Source organism: Arctopsyche grandis, chromosome 10 (assembly GCF_051622035.1).
Source record: "Arctopsyche grandis isolate Sample6627 chromosome 10, ASM5162203v2, whole genome shotgun sequence".
NCBI classification, from domain to species: Eukaryota; Metazoa; Arthropoda; class Insecta; order Trichoptera; family Hydropsychidae; genus Arctopsyche; species Arctopsyche grandis.
This window is the reverse complement of record NC_135364.1, coordinates 23,094,076-23,116,059: the sequence shown is the minus strand read 5'-3', so window position 1 is coordinate 23,116,059 and position 21,984 is coordinate 23,094,076. Positions and strand designations below refer to the sequence as shown.

At 34.1% G+C, this 21,984-nt stretch overlaps 1 protein-coding gene across 1 annotated transcript in view; it reads right to left on the bottom strand.

The window, feature by feature from the left end:
* The window catches only part of LOC143918346 (neurotrimin-like), a 192,863-nt gene that overhangs the window by 45,780 nt on the left and 125,099 nt on the right, over positions 1-21,984 (bottom strand). The window contains exon 3 of the mRNA XM_077440205.1: positions 2,337-2,440. Within this exon, the coding sequence (XP_077296331.1) occupies positions 2,337-2,440 (104 nt within the window). The remainder of the gene's footprint in view (positions 1-2,336; positions 2,441-21,984) is intronic.

The window sequence follows — 21,984 nt, the reverse complement described above, 5'->3', positions numbered from 1 at the left end:
AGGAAGGTGATAACGACTGGTGTTAAATTACATTCCCGGCGTTTCAGAATGCAGATTGAGCGCCGCGACCACCCCCTAGCAGATGCCGTTCTCAAATATTAGCATTTAGTGTTATGGCCGCTGAACACTTTTTCATTGGTGCGTTCGGTCGACTTACGCAGGTCTCTCTCTCTCAGATAAGTGGCTCAAAAGTCGACCATATATTTCTTTTCCAGTGGCTTCTAATGCCTCCTCGCTTTTCTTTGGTCTTTCCTCTTTCGTTTTTTTAAGGTTGTCGGGTAAAAATCGAGAAAGAAATACGGCGCCGCTAACGCCGTAATAAAATTTGTCCAATAAAAATTATTCGCGCGTTTGTGCTGCAGATAAAATACGAATTTTCTACATTAAATGAATTCTGAATAGATTGAACGCTTTCGAAAACGTTATATAACTGCCTAGATATTAAACGAAATGCTTTTACTGATTGATAAATCTGGCGATACGTATTTTGGAAATACAATACTACTCTCAATTATGCTCGCAATTTTATTTTATTTTATTTTTTACATACATATATACAAATATACCAGGAAGGCTTAACAGGTAAACCCCAAATGCGCCTTCCTGGTCCACATAATTATTACATAGATACATGTAAATCTAAACAATATCTGACATCTATCGTCAGATATTACAAATATCGTATTAATACGATAAATAACGTTGAATAACTTTCATGTAACAATACGAATTTTTATATTCGATAAACAACCACAGAGACATTTATGGTGAGCAATATGGCGAAACCTAAGATATAACAATAACTAAAGGTTCGCAACAGAAAATTGGGAAGGAAACGCCAATTTTACAGGAATCGTTTCAATGAAAATCAGAAAAATTGGCAAATTCTGATAAGAAACGATCGACCTTGACAAACCAAGGTCTGGCCAATAGCGAGACTTAGCGGGAATCGAACTCGTAACATCAAGTACGAGATAATTCAACATTCACCACTAGACCACGCTACTGGTTTTAATTTCTTATAGTGAATTTAGATGATTTAGTTCGATAGAAAAATTGCCGCTGCGCTACAAATGGTTGCAAACTACGTGGCCGCATGGAATGTAGCAAACCCAAAAATTCCATAGTACAAAAAAAAAATTAGTGACCATTTTAGGCAGTGTCATTCACTTTGTATAAGAAAACATTATTGTTGTTTTAATAGTTTGAAATTATCGAAAAATCTGAACTAAACTGAATCAAAAAAAATTTATTGAAATAAATAAATTTTCATACTATCATCATATTTATTTGACCTGTAAAGACACTGTGGTATACTTGTATATTAAAATAAATAAATAAATATAAACCAACGAATATGACAAATTTAATTAATTTAACTAAATACTAAATGCTATTGTGTTTTAAAAGTCGTTTAATTTATTAAATACTAGTTGTTTTACCCGGCTTCGCTCAGTATTTGTAATATAAACAGCTTATACATGGCGAATCTAATAGTAAATATTCATTTGTTTTTTATTAAATTTATTTGGGGGATAGTGCTCGTCTGTATTTTGAACAAACATCAATTATAAATTTTTTTAATCTATAAATTAATATATACATATGCAAATTTAATACCATATGTTTTAGGGGTAAAACCGAAATGGCATAATAGTAAAATCGAAATAAAAAATAAATAAAATGAACAATTTAAATGTAATGGAAAAAAGCTTACATAAAATATTTCAATTTAAGATTCTTTTAGTTGAATAAAATAAAATGTAACCAGTTCCCACATGTACAAAAACTATACAAATGGTTTTATTATACGTAGTTATTACGTACATTATTTAGAATTAATTTTGCCGAATGGTCTATTTTCTTTCGAAGGTAAGCCATTAAAACTTAACGGGCTTATGTTATAATACAAATTTAACATCCGGTCAAATAATACAATATAATATGCCCAATCGAACCGGAATGACATTGTCTGCGCCGGATTTACCGGCGAATTCTGAATATAAAATGTTTATTGGGGATCGAATGATAACCGTAAAAGGAGTATTTCTTATTGACGTCCATAAATTTCATATCTTTACGACCTCGTTTTATGATTTATTCGGGTAACATTTACCCAAATTCACCCACCACCATCTAAAACCCACCCCCCTATGCCAGGGCTTCGTTGTTTTCCTCGTATGCGCCTGAAGTTCATTTAGATAAACTGCACAAAGCGGGTATATTTATATATTGTATATATGTATATATAAATATAATTTATGTATATTTTTCCTCAGAATTTTTTTATTTAGATCAAAAAGAGTATCGGAAAAATAAATCTCAAATATACTCACTTTATATGATCCTAGATTTTTCACTGAACATGCTAGTTTTACGCTGCGTCCAGCAGGAACTGTTATGTTTTCTATCACATCTGTGAACTCTGGGTCTTCTATGACTGTAATGAAAAAAAAATACATAATGAAATTTAATAATATTTACTTTTATAACTAAAATTTAACTTAAAATTTATTATCATAATGTTCAGCATTTCAACACTCAATCCATTCATCTCTGTCATAAGCAACACTTTTCTTCTTTCTTGGACCATTTTACACGACCGTAGAACCATTCAAATACATTTAAGCCAGCATGGCGCGGTGGTTGCGTTGATGGTGGTTGATGGTTGGTGGTGGAGAGCTCTTCGGGTTCAATTCCGTGAGCTGATCGCGATTAAAATAAATTTATTCGTAGTATAATTTTTAATGCTGCTGGTCAGGTTTGGATATTTGTGATCGTTTCTTATCAGAATTTGCCAAATTGTATGATTTAATTGTTGAAGCGGTTCCTCCATCGAATTGGCAAAAACCATTCCGCCCAATATGTCACCATTATTTGAATATGATTTCAAAAATTGATTATCTATGTATAACATAGATGTCTCGCTAATTTTCTTATATACAGTATTTGTATTATGCTTATATGTCTGGTAACATTGACGCGTTTGAGTATTCTGTAATGTCACTGTGGCTAATATGTAATAAAAAAGTGGAAAAAAAATATACTGTCAAATTTTATTACAATTGCTATTTCAACGCCTTTGCTTGATTCCCTACCACATTAATTAGTCACACCTTATGGTTTTTTCCAATTAGTCACCTTTATATCGAGCATAAAACGTTCAAACGATTAAAAACTTTATTTTCCATGCGAAATTTACTTCACGATAAGACCGTTTTCTGACATATTGAGTTTTTAAGAGGATCTTTATTTATATTCAGTGGATACAAGTATTATTTCTTCAAGAGTTAAGAACTTCAGGGGTTCATTGGCGTCGGGATGGTGCTATAGTTTATATATTGAATGATGTCATCATGTTTTCGGGAGTTCCCACGGTTATTCTTTGTGAAGCTGTGCCTAAAGGTTTGGCTGGTGCGTATCTGTATGATGATAATCATGCTCTTGAAGGTTCACGGACTCAAGGTTGTTTATTTGAAGTGATTTGATGGTGTATTTGCCCTTATGTAATAGAAAACAGATTAGGCAAGGTTCAAACTTACAGGAACGCGACAATGCAAACGTGTGACTTTTGTTTGATGGAGAAATATATGGTATAGATTCGGCATAGTACTAACTATGCTATGTTCCTACAAGATACTTTATTAATTGATTATTTTCTAGACATGTTAATGACTTGTTCGAAATAAACATACAATATAGCTATTAATTACCCTTACTGGATTATTGCATTGAAACTTCCCGTTTTGGTATTGTAAAATTGCTCGAGTGAAACGAATATGTTTCTCCAAAAATGACAAATAGAGATGAGAGGGAGAAGGAAACGTTCCTAATCTCCTTTCACGTCTTATTTAACGTCTTTCTCACATTATTTCGAACACAATGCTATTATTAAACAATAACAATAAATAAATTCTAAAATATATAATTACCATGATTTTAAATCATTTTTATCTTTTGCAATATTAAGATTATTTTCATTAATTAAATTCTGAAGATTTTCGGAACAAAATACATAGTCACATGTGCCGATCGTAGAAATATTGTCCCGAAGTGACGTGGGGTGTCCCACCCCCTTTCCTCACGTTTTATATTATTTAACGCTTAAGCGGATATTAAAGAATCATATATCACAGGGCTTGGGCCGGGTTAGGGGTGGTTCGGCCGCCCCGCCCGTCCATGCGTTGATTTATCGTCGCCTTTTTTCACGCCGATTTCTCCTTCGGATCAGTCCAGCTGGATGACTGGCCTTCAGCCACGTACGAGCTCGTCCCATCCCGGATTGAGTCACGCAGAAACGTCCCGTGACGGCGGCCTAACGGGCCAAAAGGTTATACGGGCCGAAAGCCTTCGAAAATTCCGTTTCCCTCCTCTCACATCCGCGTCCAATGTTTGGATAAAAAATAAGAAATCATTTCACGCCCGGTTATTTTCTCATAGGATGCTGTCTGTGAACGTCTAACTTCTCTTTTGTGAAGGCGCGAAAATTTTTTTTATACCGGAGACGGCTAAGGGTGAAAATCTGCTCGTGCAAAGAGCGACAGCGGAAAACCGTTTTTCGTTCGAGTAAGTGCGATTTTCAAAGGCATTTCCACTTCCAAGTAAATTGTTGAACCGAAGCCCATAATATTGTATGCATAACTATCTAAATTTTATCCTGACAGGATGTTCAAACAAAAAAAATAAAACGAACATGACGAAAAGGGAAATTCTCAGATAATCCATTTGAAGCAAACGAAAAATCTCACCCTCATAAACTTGAACCTTTCTAATATAATATATTAAATATAAACATAGGAAATATTTTTACATGAATATTAAGATAGCAAAATATTAAAATTTAAACATCATACATAATATTATACGTATGTATATAAAAAGTGTTATTTGACATCAAAAACTGACAAAAAGCAATTACTATAATTAACGTAATCTATACAAAATATTTAACAAATTTTCATTAATTTTGGAACTACATATGTATATGCATACATAAACGTTTCATATGTACTCAATAATTACATGTATATGTAAATAATTCATGTTAGGGATTATCGGTTTATTATTACCGAGATTACATAGCTTAATTAATTTTGCAATATTAATGAAATCAGCAGTAGATATTTACCAAATCTTAAATTCCAATAAATTTCAATTCTACTTTTGTAAATAGATAATTATTACAGTATTACTACACGGATGTGAGACGTGGACTCTGAAAACCAAGATGATCAGCCGCATTGAAGCTTTTGAGATGTGGGTCTATAGGCGTATGCTGAAGATTCCGTGGACCAAAAAGATATCAAACGAAGCTGTCCTCGGCATGATGGGGAGAGGCAGGGAACTTGTTTCTGTCATCAAGCGGAGAAAGATGGAGTACCTCGGACACATGATACGGGGTCCAAAATACGAATTTCTCCGTTTGATAACCATGGGGAAAATAGAAGGAAAAAAATGGATTGGCAGGAAAAAGTTATCTTGGCTTCGAAACATGCGCATGTGGACCGATATGAGCGCCGAAGAGCTGTTCCGAGCCGCTGAAGACCGATGCGGATATATTCAAATAATCGACGAGGTGGTCGCAAACGTCCGGATGCGGACAAGGCATTAACAAGAAGAAGAAATATATAATTGTTCCTTTTTAAAAAAACTGTTAATTTTATGAATAGTTCTTAAAGTAATATAAAAACTAAAGCTAACATACGAGTATGATATTTATGAGAAAAAGATATATAAAACAAGCAGGTTGAAATAAAACATCTACAAATTTTGTTTAACATGAAGAATGATGCACAATTTTAATTCCACACAGAAAGCCTGAATGTCTGAAGTGGGACAAGATTCAAGTTGGCTCTATTTGGTCCACAGACGGTAGAGCTATCTCCGGAAAACCGTCGAGAGCTACTCGGCGACCGGCGAGCGAGTTAAAAGAGAGTTTTTCCTTTTAACCCACGAACCACCTCTATACCACTAACGGCGACAAGAAGCTTTCAAAGCGAAGAAAAAGTGCTAACAATTGAATCCAAGTGTCGAGCACTCGTTAGGGCTTCCCCGGCTTCAGCCTCCAGACGATGGCCAGACGGTCCACTTCCGAACGCGAAAAATTGAGTTTGCACTTCCCCATTGCACTCGTGAAAAATCCAATAGACAATTTTCCCTCGCCAAGAACGCGACGCATTCATCCAATCAAACGGCTCGTCGGACAAAAACGTACAAAGTTCGTTCGAGGGTGAGAGGTGGATGTTGGGTTCGGTTGCTCTGTTTGTTTTGCTGTCGGCTAATTGCATCGGTGGCAGTGGGGCATATTGCAGCTATTGATTCGCAGAAGTGTCCAAGCCGTTTGTTGCACTCGAACGTAATTAGAACTGCCCGGAAGTGATAATGGCTGGTGCAGCCGTGGCTGAAACCCCACTTTTCTAATACAAAAATACTGACAGTAAGTACTAAAAAGTGGCACTGTGCAATAATTAATTTTCACGTGGTATTTATTCTCACAGTATATATGTAATTCATTTAATTACCCTTTCAATCTTTATGATTATTTTACAGGAATTAATTTGTTAATATTCCGCTTTTTCAATAAAAAATTTTAGTATTCAAAATTTTCTTGATTATTTCGCAATTTTTTCTTATTAGCCTTTTAGATTTTTAAATAATTAAAATGATGTATTATATATGTATGTATGTTCATATGTAGGAATCAAAATGCTAGGACAAGCAAATGCATCAAGAGCTAAGCAGGAATCTGTGAAAATCGGTAGTTCGTGTATGCACATACATTAATATGTATATGTACATTATGATACGCAAATTTTGGAATTTGGAAACATATTAAATTGGAAAAGACGCTCTGTATCTTAATAAATTCATAAAAATAGTATAAACTTCTAAAAAAACTTGTACTCTCGTCAGCGTATTAAACTTTGTGAAAATCGTAAATTTTACTGATTTATTTTGAACTGATGAACTAGATAATTTTAAATTAAAAAAATCTCACATGAAAAGTTGATAATCCCACATTGATAATGTAAGAAAAAAATCTTTGAAAAAGACTTCGTCGCGCGTAACTAGTTTATTATCAATGTGCTTTAAACCTCGTTTTTTTTGTCTAGTATCTACAAATTATGATATTATTTCTAAATAATCCTATATTTTGAGCGATTTAGATTCATTGACTGTAATCTGATTAAGATGTTGAAATATTTCTCAACATTTAAATAGAAAAATATCAATTTCACGAAAAAACTTTTTCGAAAATGTATCTTTTGCCATTTAAAATATAAATTTACCTGCAAATGTAAATACATATTATATTATACACAAATACATATTTTTGTCCTTTAAATTTATACATATAAAATGTATATTTTAAGAGGCTGGAATGTCATTTGCGATACGGTGCAAACGATCGACAAGCGCCAGACAGACTGAACCACAGATTAACGACACGTGTACCTTATGCGTGCGCACTGCTCGCACTTACACTAAGCGAAATCTACCCGATGTCCCGACATCTCTTCCCTGTATACGTTCTGTGCTTCTGATAATTTAGATCCGAATTTTGCCTTATTAAACTCGCCAGAAAGATCCAACTCAATTTTAATAATTACCATTTTAATAATTGCTTCTATGCACATCGAAAGGTTACTCGTCATCTGATGTGCAATCTATCATCCGTGAAGTCGAGAATTGCGTTTAAAACAGCCAACCAGTTAATCTGTGGTTCAGTCTGTCTGGCGCTTGTCGATCGTTTGCACCAAACCCGTCATTTGAAATCTCACTTAATTCTTGGCCAATTGTCTGCAATTTGTAATTGTAGCCTATTTTTATTATTATGGATTATATTATTATAAGTTTTATAAGAAAATAATATGTTGTAACATTTATATGGAAAAATTGATCATATACGTATTTACGTAAATGAAAGCAATTTGGTCAATACTAATACATACGTATTTATAATTAATAAATAATAAAAAGCATTACTTTCGATGATGAAGTAAGAAGCCATTTCAAATTTCCCATGGGAAAACCATTACATACACGTTTAAAAATTCAAATCAAATGTTCTTTCAAAAGCCTCTAAAACCTATTTCAGAGCTAAAAGCCCAAAATAAACACAATCTATTCAGTATAATAATACGTATATAGCGGCGATAGTTTTCGGTAAACGTTAAATCAGCTAATTGAAACAAGGTGGAACGTATTTCTATGTGCGAGACTCAAAGCTCTGCAGCTTTGTAAATAATTAAGCAAGCTTTCCCGAAGCACCGAGTTTGAGCAAAGTGAGCTTTTGTGAGTAGTCGTCGACTACTAAAAAAAAAAAAAAATAAAGTTAAATAAAAAAAGGAAATATAGCAAAAGAAAGCTCACTACTACCCCCAGTACGCTTTGACCATTACCCAAATGAAGGGCTCTTGACGTTACACTATCCGGGGAATTAACCCTATCGTTGCATTACGCTCTCTTTCAAACTGGAAAGACCCACCCTTTCGCGTTACAATAATCATATATCAAAGCCGTAATCGTGTTCCGGCTTATTTACCCCCACGCACCTCTATTTCATCCACTGCTCTGTGATTTCATTTCTGCCTATAATAATGCATGCACCGGTGGTTTCCTTCGGTTCAATTTTTCTCGTGGATATTGCCTACGTTAAATTATTATGAATTGGTTGGAGTTTGTTGATATTTAACGGTAGCGATACGAGGGGTCTCCGTATCCTCATCCCCTATTTCGGGGCTAGGCAGCGGCCGTGTACCCCACCCGGTCGAGTAATATGGTTTAATAACAACCAATGATTCACAAAATATATTACGCGAGTGACGCTCTGAATAATAACGAGACGACCCTCTACGATCAGGGGTGCTCAAACGCTAGAAAAATGTCAGAAGAGTAACGCTTTTCCTATGCAGAGTCAGACGAGTTTCCGGAACTGTATTTAATACATACAATACCAAAACAAATTGTAAAAATGTCGAAATAATATGTTAATGACATTTATTCTATTGTTGTTTTCTTTCATTCAATGTTATCTTAAACGAAAAAAGTACATTTCGTTGCGTTGGTAATATCGAAAAAATTATTCCTTTTACATTTTCAATTATTCAAAATTATATGCCATTTAAACAATTGTAGATGTTTTTAATTAATTTGTGAAAAATATTCGAATTACTTTCAATATTATTCAATTTAAGTATATACATACATACATTCCAATACGCTTATTGATTGAATACTATTTAATTTTAAGACTTCAAATAAAATATTTTCAATTCAATTCATTTAAATTATTAGATTTCATTTAAATTAAACTTAAAATATTATTCCAGAATTTTTAATATTTTTTCTAATAATATATAAATGCATTTTTCATTTTATTGATTATTTTTCTTAACAAATAAATAAGGATTTATTGGATACCACGTTAAGTGTGATAATGCACTGTGAATCATTTGGTTAAAATGTCTATTTAAAGCGACTATATATTTTCCAGATTTCAACAAACCATAACATTTTCGAAGCATTCAAGTGGAGGCATGGTACAGCTAAAGTTGAGAAACACTGCCTTATACTATAAATATATTACATATAATAAAAATGAAATTTTTAAATGAAAGTAAAAGTTTCTAAATTCCAAAAATTTCATACTTTTTTGATTTTATACAAATTTTTATGTTACATTATATGTATATATGTATATAATATGTACCTATGATCCAATTCTTTTATTTTAAATATAAGACGCATATCATGTTATATTCGATTGCGCCTTAAAATCGTTATTGAAAAAGCGGTCACCATCTTTTTCACCTTTAACAAAATATTTAGGAGTACTTAAGGAAAGATTCTGAGGTATATTTGTAGATGGACAACCTTCATTGAGATCTTCTGGTAAACTTAAAAACGCTCTAGCATCAAAGATTTCAGAATTTGCTGCTAAGAATAAAATTCTGGAACAAATGTTGGAGTGCTCTTTTGAGAAATGCTGCATCACCTTACTATAATATCGTCTTCTGTATCTTAATGGTACAGAAGACGATATTATATAGGAAAATGTATAGGTATGTAGATACCAATGATTCTGAAAGTATGAAATAAAACAATACGAGCATGCAAATCAGACACGAAACAGACTTGAAAGCCAGTGGCACAGAATGCATACTTTCTTTCCAAATCCTCCACACCAGCAACAGTCAGAATCGCGCAAATTAAATTATGAAATTTTACAAAACGGGCAAGTTTCAAACGACGAGTGTGTGTGGTAATTGAACACGACTGGCACCGAACTCGAACAATGTAAAATTTGAATTCAAATCTCACTCTAGGCGTCGAGTACGTGCCACGTCGCTGCCAAGAAGCAACGAACGTACTCTTACGGAGATTCTTCGGCAGCGTATGGTTAACCGCGAAAGATTTGATACGAAGCGATGGGGGTGTTTTGGAGATAGAGATGGGGGGTGGGTTTCGTTTTGCGCGCGCGCAACTCGAGGCAATATTATTTTAGGCAGTCGCGTCATGCACCGTAGAGGGACGACGGAAAGAGGAATTTTCCTCTCCGGGGAAACAAGGGTAATGACTTTTCCGAGGCGGACAAATTTGCATAGGCACGCAGCCGGAATTTCAGCCGTCGGCTTTACGGTCAAACTTCGCCGGGAGAAGTGCTCAACCATCGTTCGCCGAGCAATATTTTCGCGCCGGGGTTAATTAACGGAGCTCGGACTCGAAAGGGTTAAATCCGACATTAATCACAAAGGGAGTCGTGCATTCGCAATGCGTTTTCGCAAAAAGGCTCGATTGCCACTGTTGATTTACACGGATCACGTAAGCGATTCAAACGGTCTACAGCGCGTGATGGCTCTCATTAACTTTCCGATTTGAATTCACTACGAAGTTGAATCAAAATTAAGTTATAAGGCATTCGAGCCAAAGATCAGTCGGAACGTATTACGCTTGGAAAATCTCCAGTAGACTTCGAATACGTTCTTGTAATGATCATTCGCGAAATTATCCATGGAAATGGACGTAAGCCAACTATTTAGTATGGTCCATTTCTAGATTAAATTCTGTCTATATGTATGGGACAAAATTACTAATTTTAATGTAATTATAATACATTGTATATATACGTTTTGAAATTAACTTTTCCCGAAAGATTTTGGCGACAAACTGTAAAGTTACTTTGATTTAATCAAAACTGTTGCTAAGGCGAGTCACGTAATTACATCAAAGACATTAATTGTATGAAGTTTATTATAAAGTATTGTACTTAGTTTTAATAAAATAGTGTAAAACTATTTTATCCAATTTTTTTTAATTTTATTTATATAAACACATTCATTCAAGATAAAATCCGTTCTATTTCTAACATTTTTTATTTAGTATAATGTAGTCTTTTTTATTTTTCTATGTCTTCTTTATATATATATATATATATATATATATATATATATATATATATATATATATATATATATATATATATACATTTGTGTGCGCATGTATGCATGCGCGTATATGTATAAGTGTGTATGTATGTATATGTATGTATTTGAGGGTACGTATATGTATGTAGGTGTGTGTACATATGTGTACACTATTCTTATTTTTTTTTTTAATTTATTGTATTTCATTGTAATTGGTTTTTTTCTTTCTCCTTTTTCTTTATGTAAAACGGTAATTTTTTCTTGATCGTATAAATAAATAAATAAATAAAACATTTAATTTATATAATGCTCCATACATTTTTGAAATACATATGTAAATTATAAATATGTACATATACTTTTAACTTTGTAACATGAACTATAATATAATGATGATTTCATCACTTAGTATTACACTGTATGTATTTTAAGCACAACATATATTTGAGACGTTGAATGAATGTGAGCTTTCATATATCAATTTTCTTCAGATATAATTTTCACAGCGTAGTGCACTGGTAGAGCTATTGCATACTATTTAGTATGTAGAAAGGTCATGGGTTCAAATCCCGGCCTAATACACTACTGGCAAGATATTGTAGCTATTTTTAAATAAAAAAGTCCTCTTAATTATAATAGTCAGTGAAACGTAAAGGAGGTTTGTAAAAATCAACCATTTCCTCTTAGAATTTTCGGATTTTTCTAGCTTAATTATGTGACGGAACTAATAAATTGGTGTCCTTCCACTCAGTTTCTCGCAAATTCGTATCATTAGGATCTCAAATTTTTTGAATCTTACAAAATGCTACCTAAATAATGTATCGCAAATTTTTTGTGTATAAAAGCTTTCCTTAACTGTCCATAGATGTCTCTATTGTATTATATGTCCTGTTATGCTTGAAATATTGTTAGTAATACAAATACAAAAATAATCTAAGTACATATGCCATCTTAGGGTAATTCCTACCATGGCACATATATATGATGTATGTATGTATGTAATTAAATAACAAAATAGTAGTCGTTGCGATTATAATAGACTATTAGCGATTTATAGGCAGACCAAGCTATCATTTTCATTTTTGAAATGAACTTTTAGACGACTACCATAAAGCTAAAGCGCTTGGTGTATTATTTAATACTATATGGAATAGTTGAATGGCTGTATTTTCTTTTGAGTTTTCCTATAAAACGTTTTGAATCGTCGTCAATATTCAATCAAGTACAATGTAAGAGATCTGCAAAATTTTCCGCGGTGCGAAAAATAGAAAAGAGAAACTTTTCATAGTTGAAAACCATGACAAGTCGACCAAACGATTCCACCAACCCTTCACATGCATAATTCAAACGCAAAGCGTCATTTTATCGTGTCGAGCACTGATTTCGCGAGCAATAACCTTTTCGGCGCGGCGCAAAATGGCCGAACGGCGAAATTTCGACTACGCGGCGTGTTAAATATTGACACGATTTCCTTGCAAAGTGTGCCTGAGCACAATGCATGCGATAAAAGTCAACCGGGCTTAATATTTTATCAAGACTTCTCTCTCCCCTCACCGTTCGTCGCCGATCACGTAATAAAATGCGCCGTCACTCTCGACGCTCGCGCGCTAAGGGTTAAAAGATGCGATGATGCTCCTCTGCAATAATTCGCACCCGCAAAACGCGATTGTGTGTTCACCACACCATACACATACATATTATACATACTTGTATATATATTTTAGGTACCTATAAGATTTCGATTTAAATGCAAATTTCACATGTACAAATATTCAAAGCGTTATCCTATTTACGATACAAATGCGGAATAATCGAAAGTAAGCGAAAATGCGCGTGTTAAAATAAAATACTTAAAAAAATTAAAAGCACACATGTCATCCTGATTAATATGATACTAGATCGTATTAAATTTATTTCAATTGATATGTTTATACATATGTATAGAATTAACAAAATAAAAAAATAATCATATAAAACACATGTATTTTCAAAATTTTCCATAGTTTTTTTAACTACTATCTTACTAGACTTACTACACTTGACATCTTTGGTATGTACTTTGTTTCTTGACTCTCTTTTTATCAAGTACTAGATTCCAATCATAAAATTCGTCTCTCGCATTTCTAGTTAAATTTGATGGCGGGTCCTTACTGTAAGGAACTTTGACGTAATGAAGCTGGTCAAAGCACTTTTATGGAGACAATAAAACTGTTGAAACTTTTGAAAGCATAAGTTTGCTAATAGTACTGATAAATTCTCTACACACTCAAACCTAATTTAGATATTTGAAATTTTGATCAAATTATAACGGATACATTTATAAGCAAATTTTTCTGCCCCACCAACGAGTCTTATGGATTATTAAGCGTACTTATGGATTATTAATCTTATGGATTATTAAGAGTACTTATTAAGAGGGCTGGACCCCAGCACCTTGTCCATACAAACGTATTAGACTTCTCTCTTCCTCAATTATGGCACTAGAGAAATTATTATACTCTATCCTAATTCCACACGTCTCTTTATTTCTTCTACTTTACTATCGGAAATGTCTATTATTTGTCCCAATTACAAATAATTACTGACTACTTCTACTATTTTATCATATAATGAAATACTATCAGGCATGCAATAGCTAATGATCACTAGTTTGGCTAAAGGTTCTAATAAAAATAGATCTTAAGTCATAAGAAGATTCATTCAAATAATGTTTTCAATCGATTCACTTGACCATTGGCTATCACATTAGCTATACTTTCACCCACATATACATATGTATTCAAAACGCATCATTCATCCATATTGATATAAAAAATCTGATCATTTTATCGAATAACTAACCCAACCATACAACACGTATCATGAGTACTTTTCAACAATTTCACCAACATATTTAAAACATCGTCAGAACTTTTAACAAGGTATCACCTGACTGCAAGTAGACTCCTCGAAAGAGATAATCGAGTGTGCACGGAGAGGCCACCATCACTAACCACTTCTGCTCTCCATCGCAGTGTTTTATTGCGGAGCAGAGCTTTGCATATTCAAGCGAATTGTGGGCTATAAGGGTGGAGACCGTGGGGTGTAAAAGGGTGGGTCGTCATGCTAATTTGCCGCAGCCGTGTTGATTCGCGCCATTACGGCCTTGTTTCCCAATTTGCCGAATAAACCGAGCTGTTGAAATAGGGACAACGACACCGAACAACCAAACTTGAATATACACACGTATATATAAATACAGATGCGGACAGGTCCTCAAAATATATACGTATGTATGTCAATCTAACGGAAAAATTGCTAAAATTGAACAACTTTTCACAAGTTAAATTCGCAGCAATGAAGAGCAGACGAGCAGCTGACCGTCATTTGCAGTCAGCTCGTTCATTGTTTATATAAGCAATTAGGAGTAGAGCGACGCTAGTAGGGTTTTGCCGAGGGTGGGTGTTGTGGGGGCTGTTCATGACAACCCCTAGCCCGAGGACGACAAGTCTGGCCGCATTACTACTGTTTGTCGGTTTGCGATAATATTGTTTCGGTGCAAGACGACACACGACGCTTGCCAATTTAGGAATTGCATCGTTAACAATCAACGATGTTTTCGTATTCCGTTAGCGTATGTTACCCTCGAAAGTTATGCTTCTATATTGGATAAACAGACTGGATGCGGAAGTTCTTAGGGGAAATGAATCGATAGAAATCTAAAAAGTCGCTTTAAAATTGCTTACACGTACATACATATACTCAAATTACATACACAGTATACTTTTGGATATGTTCAAAAATATAGTACTAGAATTGAAATCAATTTTAAAATAATTTAATTTACTTGTTATTATAAAATGAGAATTTTTAACCTTTGGAAACCGTCTAATTTTTATACTAACTTTGCATGAACTTCAGGTCTCATATAACAGTTTCAAGCAAACAATAGTACTTTAACGTAGTTAAAGTAGTAAAGAGACAGTATCCACTATCTAAGTGCATTCGTGGGTGAACAATAGAGACCCCGGATTACGCTAACTTAACTCAGTAAGTGCCTGAACATAGGATACTCTGAAGTTCTCACCGACCTGGGCGAGTGCGTGCGTAAGGAATAGTCTCGCCAGGGTAGACCTCAATAGAAACATGAATGGATCGGGAAAACTGTGCTGTGAAACTTGTCCTTTATAATAAGTACACATAGTAGATCAGATTATTCTAGAGTTAACGGTGGTTTCGTATTGAATAAATTATCTGAATTGACTTTTATATTGATCCTGAACCCACCCCTACGCAACAGTACTAACACACTCAAAAGTGTGGCACGGGACGTGCTCGTGATCTCCAGCTGTGATGGGCGTATATTTATGTCAGCCGCCAGTACAGCTCGGTGGTTACCGTTTAATGAACCACTCAAACTTATGTCCAAAAGGGATAAATATGACCGAAAACAATTTAAGAGTGAGGTTTACCAAAGATCGCGACGGTATAGATTAGGCGTGTAAGCGTTTTTTTAAGTGCAAAAATATTTTAAAAAAAACACGTGCCACCTACCACTATATATGCTTAAACCTTACCTCTGACTAAAATAATAGTTTTATCCGGAACCAAAGCCGAAATAAAAATAAAATTTGGAGTCAAATTTATATCTAAATTGAGGTTTAACTTTGCATAATAAGATTTGTAAAATGTTGCGAAAATCATCATTATGTGAACTTTTGTTTATTTTTTTCTTAATCTGTATGTACGTAGTAACAATTAACAAAATTCAGTGGTTATGTTAAAATTCTACTTCAAGATTTTAATTGATTTAAACTCCAAATTAGTCACTGATCACGTTTCCATTTTCATATGATTTCAAAACAAAAATTCAATCATTCTTTCCATACATATTCATCAGATTGCTATTTAACGTAATAAATAAACATTTGAGTATTTTTAATAAAACAAATAATCACGCACATTTTGGGTTGATCAAACTAATAAGTCCATATTTGAAAATATACATATAATTTTCAAATAAACTGAAACCAATTTGTTTATCTAAAATACGATCCCGTAAAATCGCACATGTAAAATTTGGTCATGCAAACATCATGAAATTATATTAGAAATATTCATATTCAATTTAAAAGGTCGGTTTTTAAACAGCATATGAGCCGTTATAAACAGCATATAGAGTCGTTATATAGGTATTTTAAAGTGGCGGAAGTCCAATTTTAAGTTCCTGAAACACTATTTATGTTTAACTTAATTCAAAAACTGTTATCACTTCTTTTAATTATATATGCCCTGAATCTCAAACAAATTTTGTCAGACGGAAAAGCGAAAGCAACTTGATATGAAACTTGTAAAAAATCAGAATAAATGTATTACAGGCCACCAGTACTTTTAAATATTGTAAAACGCAAAACATTATATTTAATGTCTTGCGAGATATTTCTCAAAACGAAGAAATGTGGACTTATGCCAATTGCTTTGCTTCTGCTTTTTAAATGCTTTTTATTATTACGAAATTATGTTCAAAATACATCTTATATCTATTTTAATAGCTTCTGATCTACTGATCATTTTCTATTTTACAATTTAATTTAATTTGGTTAGTAATCATAGTATTATATTATTCTAATGTTAATCTACAGCATAATAGGAAAAAGAGCTCAAAAACCTATTTACAATCCTTATAAATGTTCATAATACATCTAATACATAATATTAATTAAAGACTCTCTAAAGTCGATGACCTAAAGCAGATCGTGTTTAGGTAATCTGTGTTTATACCTGAAGGGTATAGACATTTTGTTGTAATCACCGAGACTCTTCACAAGTGTGTTAGTATGGTTATTAGTGATTCTGTCATAGAATCTACTGGTTAGTTTGTTAGTAATGTCTGTAACAAACGGAATATTATATATGGCATGCAGTTTTTTCAAGTTAGTATATATGGGTGTATCATAAATTATTTTTAGGGATTTATTTTGTATTACTTGGAGCTTGGAAAGATTAGTATTCGAGGCGTTATTCCATACAGGTGAAGCATAGGTTAATAATGGTAATATGAGCGCGCGATATAATTTTATTTTATTTTGAGTTGATAAAGAACTATGGCTACGCCAATTGCAATTATAACGGTTCAAATGTGCATTTTCCGGACGTTATACCGACATCCCTAAATAGGAAAACAAGTCCAAGAACATCTACGTATAAACATACACACACAAAACCCTATTTGGGATTGAATCAATATTATAGATAATAATACTCGGAAAACATGAACGCTTTCGACCCATCTTTCTGAATATTGGCAATCAGCTCAATTTGATAATAGGTCTTGTGTTTGCATGTTTGCGTTACCACTTCAGTTGGTGCCCGCCGATATGAAACCGAGGGGGAGGTACTTCGACGATAATATTTACCTTTGGGCCCTCGCCTACCTGTGGAGCCCCAAATTGCTACCCACCCACTTATTGCTGACTAGAGCCCAACGAACACAATATAATTGCTTACCTTTCATCATGCGGACGACCGAAGAAAAACATTAAGGAACCGCCGAATTTACGAGGGGGAAAATTGAAAATATCGAATCATCGCCGAATCCCGCCCGATCGTAAATTTATTACAATAATAAAAATATTATTAATCACTTTTCGGAATACAATAGGTTTTGTCAAAAGTTAACGGTCAAATTCCTACACGAACACATATGTACATATGTACATGTAATGCGGCAATGATCCGTGCGTTTGAACCGGGATTACACAGCAGTCGGGAAAACTCTTTGTTGTCCCGGGTTTCGATGTTCATTTATTATTGATGATGACAAAGTGTGCGGATTTTACCTTTCCCCGCCGCCCTAAATGCCCTTAGAATTTAATAAATTGCCTGCAAAGGGGAGATTTCCCGGAACTAATGAGGCCGAATGCAAAATATGAATTGTACGTGGACGCATATATTATCTTTTAATTAATTTAAACACAAAATTTGACGTACTTGTATATCTACATTTGGATTTTGAATCATGAATACTTATGATACTAATGTATTTTTACTATGAAAGAAAGTTTAAATATTTCTGAAAATGTATCAAATATTCCTTATAAAAGACAGGTTTTCCCGAACTAATGGAACGAATGAAAAGTTTGATTTCGTATACATATAAACTAATGTAGAATGTATATATTTATTGTTAATTAATATTTACATATATAAATATTTTAGCAAAAGATGTTTTCAATGTGAAATATTTCATTAGCTTATTCAATTAAATATGAGTGTTTTTATTTTAATATATGTATGTAAATAAGAGGAAAAATTTTGCCTAAAAAAATCTTCCTGAATAATTCCAAACTCATTCAAAATGGATATGTTACAGTCCAAGTGTACATTTCTTTCGTTCATGAACACGCTAGTTTGTTCACACAAAAACCAATATGGCACATGCAAAAACTACTAGGCTGAAGTTTTCACAATCTCTTGTTCCATCCTTAAATCGTATACATATGTACATGCATATACGTACCCTGGGTTACAATATTTAAAAAATAAATGGAAACTAGAATCACAACAATGTTGCAAATGTGGCATTTACAATACTTTGCATTTTGACAGGTAAAGGTTTCATGCGATACCCGAAGGGAGTCCATTTGACTATTAACACTAAAACTAAATCCAATAGTAAGTGTATGAACATACTAGTATATTCATGAACGAGCCAGACAGATAAACACTTAGACTTTATAGAAAGACTGAAAGTATTATACGTGTAAAATGACGGTAAGTTTAAACATAATGAAATAACACTTGCCTTACTGTGGTAAAAAAATCGGCTAGTCATAAATAAAAAAATCCGCTGTGCTGGATTCCAAGCGTCCAGTTATAAATATGTGTTTTAAATTATAATAATGCAAAATATGCGAGGTTTATTATTTTAATTAGCTATAAAAATCATTTTATCAAGTATTAAATGTCGAATACTATAAAATAATAATAATTGCAAGAAATGAAAAAATGTCATCTGAATTAGAGCCGGCATTACAAATCGGATATAATTTTCACATTGACCGTTAAGTACAGCGGGTGCTGAATTTTCCCTCTCTCTCGTACAAGGAGCTTCCCACGAAAATAACTATTTATTTTGATATTGATCATTTTTTTATTTCGTAATGACATAATTCAAATCATAAAGGTTTTGATGTTGAATACATAAAATATGAAGACAGTATATTTGGAAAATTAAAAAAAATATAATTCTTGGTCACTCGCTATCCATCACAGTGTAGAAAGTGTTAAAAACCAACTAGAAATAATAATAATTTGTAAATAAAATTATTATTTTGAATAAAAACACCAATATTTTTTTTTAACTATCGCCATCTATGTGTAAAACTAACAAACAAACGTCAACCGTAAACGTCAAATATAATGTCGGCGGGCAAATTACAAACGCGTCTTACACGATATATTTGCACCATCGTAATGGCGGAGGCTCCATTTACTTATATTGATGACCAAAATGAGCAATATGGCAAAGTATGAAAACGATCGGATAAGAGATAAAAATGACCACTAACACAAAAGCCATGTGAAACGTAAAGGAGGTATGTAAAAATAAATAAAAAGCACCTAATTTTGATGAAAATGACTATGGTATTTTTACGTAGGGGTGGGTGGGAGATACAAATGAAAGGCCAAAGTTTCTTCACAGCATTTATTGAATGATTCAGGAGGTCCATGCGCAACCAGCACTCGTTCCAGAATTATCTTATATGGCATAAATACCTCCTTATAATAAGCCAGTTGCTCACTACAGCTTCCCCGATCCGTTTGTTTCTCCATTGTCTAGGCACGCACAGTTTTAAGAGAGTCTCACGCTCTCAGGGTTCTAGGAATTCTACTGATCACTTAGATCCCCGCTAGGTCAATTCAGTGGTCTTTAATGTTAGCCCCAGAATGCACTTTAGGCAGCGAATAATCCCCATAATGTTTTTTCACGTTACAGTACGTAACGTCAACTTTACCGACATAAATTTACCCACCCATTCGATGTAATAAGATAATACTGTAGCATATGCTAAAAGGAGCCGCCGTTATAATTAGTTTTCGAGGATTATCTCCAGGTTTAAGTGCAATCGGCATTATCAAGCGGTTTAAGTGGTTTCAAGGGCAACAATGGAGACCCTCGGATTAGGCCAAGTAGCATCCCCACTAGAGTTCTCAGAACCGACAGCGCGAGACCGTGGGACTGCATATCTGGTACATGAGTATAACAATAGGTAAACAAACGTGTCGAGAAAGATACATTGAGCGACCTGTATTTTATAATCAGGTACTTAGGCCATACCAAGACATTCTGGACGGAGCATTGGCAGTGTGTGGATCTCCGTAATCACCCAATAAATGCTGTGAAGCGACTTTGGCCTTTTATTTGGATCCTCCACCCACCCCTACGCAACAATAATAATAAAGTTTTTACTTTAGTAAGAATTATCATTTGGCTTAAATTTTCAATTCAAGATCACACAATCTATGTATATCACTATCTCAAAGCTCAATTTTCCACGAAAAATACAAACGACAAACGACGCGACTCGCTCCGAATTACATTCGTTCTATGAAAAGTTAAAATTTTCCTCGACCACGACTAAGGCTATTCTACTACGATTGTAGGGGGCGCTATTTACGCCACTTCTGCCATAGAGCAGTATACGTTCACACGTTGTTTTATTCCGTTGCAACCGGCGAGCACGTGTCGGGGGACAAACGTGCAATATTATCGCATGCCGGCAAGACAGACACACATTACACAGTTCGGGAGAGGATGGGTGTATATCTCCCACCCCACCCCCTCCCCCCAGTAAAAGTGGGGGGATGAAGCCCCGTGCGGTCGTGCTTGGCATACGGTCCAGGGGACTCCCACATTTCTCCCTCGGGGGTCGGTTCTGGGACCCCCGGTATCTTTGAATATGTAACTCCTTTATATTCATAATTCGTAAAAATATCACACGGCTCCATTTTATTACGTTGACATATCGAATAAGTTTTCCGCATAGGGAGGGGACATCCCCCTCACTGCCCCTTTGCGACGATCCCTTTGTTTTTCGTCGAAAAACACAGATTCGTTCAGATTGCGATTTGCGACCGGAATACATCTGAAATATTATAGATATGAGCGACAGCGTTTTTATTTTTGATCTTATTATTACACGTATTTTTCATGTATGTACATATATGTAAACAAAGACACATTTCAACTATCTGTGATGAGATTTTAGAATACGATAAAATTTATTTATTGTACTTTCATCCATTTGAATTACGAAAATAGTGCATACTTATAAACGTATATGAAAAATTATATATTTCCCCATGATGACTTTACGGGTCGCCCCTGGGCGAAAACTATTGTACTAAACTTATGTACATGTGTACGTCCACATATGAATTTGAAATCATATTCAAATATTGGTAACAAGTGGGTAGGATGGTTTTGCAATTCGATTAGAAACCGTTACAAAAATTAAATCAGATAACATTGCAAACTCTGATTGGAAACGATTGACTTGGAGTCACAAATATCACA